At 36.7% G+C, this 7,634-nt stretch overlaps 1 protein-coding gene and 1 non-coding gene across 2 annotated transcripts; both read right to left on the bottom strand.

Annotated features, from left to right (window-relative positions):
- Positions 1–272: 272 nt before the first annotated feature.
- On the bottom strand, positions 273–6,460 carry LOC129747373 (uncharacterized). Its single transcript, XM_055741547.1, has 3 exons — positions 6,205–6,460; positions 1,258–1,438; positions 273–1,196 (listed from the first exon to the last, which is right to left on the bottom strand). Exons 1-3 carry the CDS (start codon positions 6,344–6,346, stop codon positions 587–589), a joined length of 933 nt encoding a protein of 310 aa, XP_055597522.1. The 5' UTR covers positions 6,347–6,460; the 3' UTR covers positions 273–586.
- A 629-nt stretch (positions 6,461–7,089) lies between these two features.
- Positions 7,090–7,161, bottom strand: Trnae-uuc (transfer RNA glutamic acid (anticodon UUC)). Its single transcript has one exon. It is a non-coding gene; the product is annotated as a tRNA-Glu (tRNA).
- Between the last annotated feature and the right edge of the window lie 473 nt (positions 7,162–7,634).

The following is a 7,634-nucleotide window of genomic DNA, read 5'->3' as shown; positions in this document are numbered from 1 at the left end:
TGTGCGCGGTTTTTACATTTTAAACAACTTCACCAACTCGTAGAATAACAGTAGGTAGTAATTGCAATTTGCAAATGATTCGGATAACCAAAAGGAATCTATAAAACTCTTCACAAAGTATACCATGCACCTTTCAAAAAAAAAAAATAATAAAAAAAGTTATCTCACAATTTTACCTACAAATTTTTGTTCTTACATTGTGGTTTTTTATAATGTTTGCTACCTTACACGGGGTCGTTGGCTTACGCGGCACACGCGAGGGTGGACGGATTTGGTTCGCACTGCCGTTGTCGAGTTTCTCTTCAACAATCAAAAGCTTCTGCTCTATCGGAATTGGCTGATAAGTAGGTACTTATTAATGGAATAAATCCTGCACTTGAGAGTTTGAGTCATTTCATTTCAAGCATACCAAATCACGAGTGAATCAATTTTTCCGGCGCTTGCAGAAATTTTCAATTCGACGACAACAGTTTTACTGTAAACAAAAATTGTCTTTCGTATGTCCAAATCAATATTACAGGTTTAAGATTTTTTTTAACAAATACTTTATTTTTTCCCTTCACCAAAGTTCTGTTCAAATGTTAAGTCACTTCTTAGATTTTTTCTTCTCACTCTCGTTTTCACTGTCGTCACTACTGTCGTCGTCGTCATCCTCCGAAGAAGAGTGTGATCGCTTTTTGCCACCAGCCTTCTCTAACGTTGCACAATACGCCTTCAGTTTGTCCACATTTGGGCTGTACGCCCAGTAGATCATCTTCCGATGGGTTTCGGTAGGTTTTCCTTCCAAATCAAAAAGCTTCTCACCAGATTCCTTCACTTGCTCCTTCAATTTGAGTAGGTTTCGATTCCGCAGGATATCCCAACTGGTGCTGTCGTCATCTTTCGGCGTTTTCGTGCGCAGATGTTTGTAGTTACCCTTGGCAACTTTATCGTAACATTCAACGAATTCGGCAGCCAACGTATCCGAGGCTTTTGTTGGGAGGGCTTTTATCAGATCTACTGATAAGTATGCCATGTTTTGTTTGGATCTCTCCTCACGATCGAATGTTTCTAGAAAGTCGTCGAACAGTTCCATAGCCTCCTTGATGCTTTTTATTTTGTCCTCATTTTTGGTTGATGGAAGCACTCTTTTGGCACTACCCAGCAGACCTTTGATGGCGAGTTTCTGGTAATCCGGATCACGACCCTCTAGGATTCTGGAAATATTAAAAAATAAAATATCTTTTTGATTTTCATTGTATCGAATAAACAACTTTCTTCAACGTCTTCTCCGCAGCTTCTTTGTCTTTGAATCCCAGGCCCGCAACGGTTTCCACCTTTTCTTCGGTATCTTTCGGTTTGGCATTCTTGGAACTGGTGTTGGAGTTTTCTTCGATCCATGTTTCGAATACCCCGATGGCAGCTTTGATGTTCTTCACTTTATCCTCTGCTTTGGTCACTGGAAGTATAAAAGGGATTTATTTAAGCTTGATTAGTATTTTTGGAGCATAAGTTTACAATACTTTATTGGATATTCGAAATATGAATCTTCGAAGTTCACATTCAATGAAACAGTTGGACTTTCTAATTAAACTCTACCAATGAGGTAATTTTTCATACGATTTGAGTCCTCACACGACTTTTATAAATATTTACTCAGAAAATTATGCAAAACATTGGGATGACTTGGTTCATGGAGTAACATATCAAACAAAAATGACTTTGTGTTCAGGTTGAAGCGTTCCAGTTTGAATAAATTAAAAGTTTGAGAACAATTCCCTTTTGAAACCTTTTTCAGCCGTAATGAAACTTAGAAAGCATTCATTACGGTTAAGATCAAATCATAGGTTAAATATTCATACCATTGATTCTAATATTGTCTCTTTAGGTTTAAATGACTGTATTAAAAAGACATTTAGATTTTAGCTAAATTCGGTTATGCGTCAAAAGATAATTAGATGATTTATTTCCTGTCTAGATTGTAGGTTGAACAGCATTTTTAATAAATGTTCATTATTATTCATTTTATTTAAACCTTAAGTTCTCAGATCAACTTAGGAAAGTATTATTTTTCGTTTGTGGCATCTTAGTGCGCAGCCCATGGTAGTGGGTGAAGGTTTTTATTTTACTTTTAATGATTTACTTCAAAATAAATTTCAAATAAAAATAAGAATCGTATTGTTATCATTTTTCAATATTTGAAACCTGAATATTTACTAAAAACTGCCTATATCCAGAATAATTGTTGGTTGTGAAATGAGACTCTAAGAGCCAAAAGGGTATGTGAAAACATAATTCAAAAAAAAAATGTTGCTTTCTTCATCTATTTTTGTTCAAATCACTGTTGATGGTAAGCAAATTATGATTTTTTATGTAAAAAAAATTATATTAAGTCGCATGTTCATCATTCACAATGAGGAACAACTTTTAAAAATTCGACATAACTTGAATCGCTTACAAGTTTTATGGAAGATTGACTACCTTTTTATTCAGCCAATTGTGAACATTCAATGATCAAGATTAATCCAAATAACCAAAAGTTCCATACAACTGAAGCTCAAAAACTTACTCAGTCCTCTCAAGAACATCTATAAAGGGTGATACGGTCAAAATTTGGTCAATATCAACTTGACGTACTAATTTCAATTTTGCTTTTAAAAAACCTGAACACCCCTCATTTCGAAGGTGTGTGTGTGTGTGTGTGTGTGTAGAATGTTGCTCCTATTTTGATTTTGGAATTCACTCTTCAGTTGTCAAAATGCCGTCCAAGGAAGAAGAGCAGCGTATCAAAATTTTACTCGCGCATCGCGAAAATCCGAGCTACTCGCACGCAAAGCTACAAATGTAATAAAAGTGTTTGAGGAACGTTTGTCGACAGTCAGGAAGTCTAGATCGGGGGGAAATCGAAAACCGGAAGCCACTGAGACGACAAAGAGGGCAACTCTCTTAGTTTCGAGCGACACCCTAACCTCTCTCTCCGGGATGCCGCAAATAAGCTGGGTGTATCGTCTACAACCGTGCATCGAGCCAAAAAACGAGCCGGACTATCGACTTACAAGAAGGTAGTGACTCCAAATCGCGATGATAAACAAAATACGACGGCCAAAGCGCGATCCCGGAGGCTGTACACGACGATGCTGACGAAGTTTGACTGCGTGGTAATGGACGACGAAACCTACGTCAAAGCCGACTACAAGCAGCTTCCGGGACAGGAGTTTTATACGGCAAAGGAAGGGGAAAGGTAGCAGATATTTTCAAGCACATGAAACTGTCAAAGTTCGCGAAGAAATATCTGGTTTGGCAAGCCATCTGTACCTGTGGCTTGAAAAGCAGCATTTTCATAGCTTCCGGGATTGTCAACCAAGAAATTTACGTGAAAGAGTGTTTGAATAAACGTCTGCTGTCTTTCCTGAAGAAACACGGTTATTTACGTGAAAGAGTGTTTGAATAAACGTCTGGTAGTTCTGTACTGTTTTGGCCGAATTTGGCATCTTGCCATTACGGTAAAAAGGCCATGGAGTGGTACGCCGCCAACAACGTGCAGGTGGTTCCCAAGGACAAGAACCCTCCCAACACGCCAGAGCTCCGCTCAATTGAGAAATACTGGGCTATTGTCAAGCGGAACCTAAAGAAGACCAAAAACACTGCTAAGGACGAGCAGCAGTTCAAGGCAAACTGGCTTTCTGCGGCGAAGAAGGTGGACAAGGTGGCTGTACAAAATCTGAGTGCAAGGGTTAAGCGTAAGGCCCGTCAATCCGAATTTGGAAAAGCGGAAGCCTAACTGAATATTTTTCCTGAATTTTATACTAATTAAACTTGAAAAAGAAATTTAATTTGATTTTTTAAATAAACGATTTCACCGATTACACGCGTTTTCCCTTGACCAAATTTTGACCGTATCACCTTTTGTAAATATGCAATGTTGAACGCAAAATATCAATCAGAGAATCTATTATATCTATAGTTTAAATCTTAAAATTAATAGTTGGTTGAGAATCAATCAGAAATATGGTTGAATATAGGCTGAATATTGTTGGAAAAACTATACTTTTTTTCTCCGTGTTATTTTAAGAATCTGATGATGTCAAAATGTTACGCCATTTTTCTAATCCACATCTTAAAAATTTTCAACTGAGACCGAAACTAGTTGCTTGATTAAAAACAACGGATTTTATGCCTTTTTTTGTATTTTTTTAGTCATGATTTCTAAGAAACATATGCATATGTGCTTTTAACTTTAGGTTACTAGGGCACAATTTTATTTATGGCTGTTATTAGAAACAGGTTTTCTGGAGTTTTTTCAATGACTTTGTATAACGTAACAAATTCAAAATTTCATTAATTCATTGGTAGTTCTCATTTGGATGCGCCTGGCCTGAATAAAGTTAAGTACACGCCGTAAATATGTCAGTCTCAGTGCACATTTCCTCTCATCGTCAAAAATTTCCGAGTGTTTTGCAAATATTTTAGTACTTTTTCTTTATTGTGTTAATTTACGAAAATCTTGTAAAATAAAAGTCCTTCTAGCTAAATACATTTTTACTATAGGCAAAAATTTACGAGTGTTTTGCAAGTGTTTTAAAACTTTGTCTTTATTGTGCTAATTTGCGAAAATCTTACGACGCATTCCACCGTGACGTGAAATCGCTTTTCCAGACTTTTCTGAACTGTTATCTTTCTAGATGTCAACCAATTTATTTGAAATTGAACAAATTTTTTAGTAAACGGTCGCAAATTGAATTTCCTTCAAAATAAATATAATTTGGTCATAAAAAAATTTAAGTTGTTTTTGTTGTGATCGATTACTTTTGTGACGTGAATTCACGCTAGAATTGACCATTTTTGACTTCAGTATATACATCTTTGATTTCCTGTTCTCTCTGTGGAAATATAATATCGACTTCGAATGAGTTGTAGAAAAAAATTATTACCAACAATTTGATGTGCGTAGCTTTTTGATTGAACAACAACGAACGAAGTTATGCTCATTTGAAGTTGTGACGTGAATTCACTCAGTTTAAACAGAACAGGGTAGTTACGTGAATTCACGTCACGAAATATCAAGTTACTCGAACCATTCTTAAGAGCCTTCAAATTTTATGTGCACTTTCAAAAACGATATTTTGTTGTTCCGACTTTTACAATGATAAATTTTCAGTATCTTTTCCTTATTTTGATTGCCACATGAATAGCAGCATATTGAGGGATCATATGTTAAAATTGCTACCTACTCTTTCTCAAAGTCTTCATTTCAAGATTCACCAAAAAAAAAAAAAAATTTTTTTAAAGCTTCTTATTTTAAAACTTATAAAAAAATTTCCAAAAGAAATGAATAATATATTTTAATAAATTATTTTGGACAAGTTGTCAAAATAACCACTTTTTCCAACAAAACGTTGGTTTTGTGTGATTTAAATTATCAAAATTTTAGACAAGTTTCAGATTTGTTGATACGCGAAGGGAAATGTGTCGATATATGTAAAAATGGAGGCGTTTTCTTTCTAACACAGTACAGGTTTTGCACTTTTTTGTGACAATGATTCAGCATTTGATAGCTAATATAATTTTTTCCGGAGCATGTTTTTCGATTTTTCTTCCTTCGACCTTGAATAACTTAAAAATTAACGATTGCAGCTTAATATTGTCTGAGAATCATATTTTAGTTACGTTCCCCGTATGACGCGTTTCGCCCCATTATCCCCGCGAAACTTGTTAGCTACAAATCAAGTACCAAATACAAACATTCAACGATTGACCGGTATTTGCTGGAGGAGACAAACGTAAACAGAGCGACCACATGGAATGGGAGATTCTGAAGAGAGAAAACAATCCGTCCGTTCGGCATCTGCCTTCAGCCGATTTTGAGCAGACTGCCGAGCGTCAACGCGAATCATGGTCATCGACGGACCGTTTTATTTAGGTATGATGATCAAAATCATCATCACAACTCAGCTGGTAGGTTTAAAAATAGCGATTACTTCACTCTTCAGCAGCCACTATTAATTATGTGTATAAACATTCGGGGGGATTAGCTACCTATTTTATGTGGGTCACATTACTTTCCCACAATTGGACGTAGATCATCAAAATGACACTTAAGGGTAACGGCTATAAATTTCTCTCTTGGGTCATAAATCACTAACCTGCTGCGCTTATTAGCCTAAGGAATGTTACCCTTTTATTCAAATTAGGTCAGACCCTACCGAAAATAGAACCACCACTTACACGTTAGTACACGTTTGGCCCTTCCAAGTAGACCCCGGACAGTCAGCACCTGATACTTGTGGTCCTCGGACTTGAGCAGCTCCAGCGATTCCTCCGCCTTAGCCTTGTCCTTGAAGCCGTATTTGGATTCTTCCTTAGACATGGTTCTTTAAGTATAGTAATGACTTTAAACCGATTTGAGTTTACGCTACGCGTCTATCACTTGTTCACGTCCGGCACAGACTGAATGAGGGAGTTTTTGAACGTCTCTGCTGGGGCCAATCCGTGTGTAGGTCATCATCATCATCATCATCAAAGCCAGAATACTAGGGGAAGGTTCGTTTGGATTGCGTTGAGTTGGGGTGTTGGAGTTTGTTCAGTTCTGAACTTTGATGTCATCGAGCATCAGAAGAGAAATCGTTTTAGGAGATTGTAATATGGTTCGGTATGGAACTATAAAATAGGTGAAGTGTGATAGGAATAAGAAAAATAGCAACAGATGATGTTGTGCGTGCGTGCTCTTGGCATTCCCTCAATGAATGATGTCATAGTTGGATCGGTTTTTTTTTTTAAAGTAGGACAAAGTTCATTGGTGTAGGCAACTGGCAACAGATGCCGCGCTCCAACCGGTTATACAATATTTGTTCCCTAGAAAGGTTAAAGTAAAAAACTTCATAGTTTCTGAACAACACCACTTATAACTTGAATTTAATTTTGTCATCAATTTTGATTGAGATTTAAGACAAAGAATTCTAATAACTTACTACAAAATACTCATTTGACACTGAAACTAAAATTTCAGAGTCTCCAAGATTCAGAATTCAAGGCCTACTTCAATCGTGAACTATCAAAGGATGAAGTCGTGACGATACAAAAACGAACCACACGGATACCTACAAAAAATATTTCCCATACCGGGAATCGAACCCGGGCCTTCTGGGTGAAAGCCAGATATCCTAGCCACTAGACCATATGGGATGGATGTTAGCAGGCGGAATGTTATATAACTTCAAATTTGATACCCCTGAATAAGAAGCGCATGAGCGCCAAATCATCTGTTGCATCTAACACGTGGTGACCCAAAGCTGCAAAGTTGCAACAATCAGCTTTTCATGATTCGCATACAATACAAACATATGAATATTATTTAATGTTTCAACCTTTCCAGCATGATTTAATTCAATTTAAATAAGCTTTATTACAAAGGCATCATCAATGAACAATGAGCATGTCATTTGACTCAAGCGAGAGAAGTTTGTGCATAGAAGAAGCCTGTCTAACTCAAAAAGGTTGATGCTCGTATTACAATTATCAAACATCATTAAGAGTATGCGTTGACCTGTTTTACAAAAGATAAGCACCGAAAGCAGCAGATGCAGTGAGGAAGTAATATTTTTCCAATGCTCGACATAGTTATTATGTCGACAAAAATGACAAAAATGACAAAAATG

Source organism: Uranotaenia lowii, chromosome 2 (assembly GCF_029784155.1).
Source record: "Uranotaenia lowii strain MFRU-FL chromosome 2, ASM2978415v1, whole genome shotgun sequence".
Taxonomy (NCBI): Eukaryota; Metazoa; Arthropoda; class Insecta; order Diptera; family Culicidae; genus Uranotaenia; species Uranotaenia lowii.
This window is presented reverse-complemented; position numbering and strand designations above follow the sequence as displayed.

What these genes read in the sequence shown, in the direction of transcription:
- LOC129747373 (XM_055741547.1), bottom strand. Translation starts at nt 6,346, where the DNA reads ATGTCTAAGGAAGAATCCAAATACGGCTTCAAGGACAAGGCTAAGGCG. An exon ending in GGCCAAACGTGTACTAACGT is followed by an intron (nt 1,439 to 6,204) that starts GTAAGTGGTGGT and finishes TTATACTTCCAG; the next exon opens with TGACCAAAGCAGAGGATAAA. An exon ending in GCTGCGGAGAAGACGTTGAA is followed by an intron (nt 1,197 to 1,257) that starts GAAAGTTGTTTA and finishes TAATATTTCCAG; the next exon opens with AATCCTAGAGGGTCGTGATC.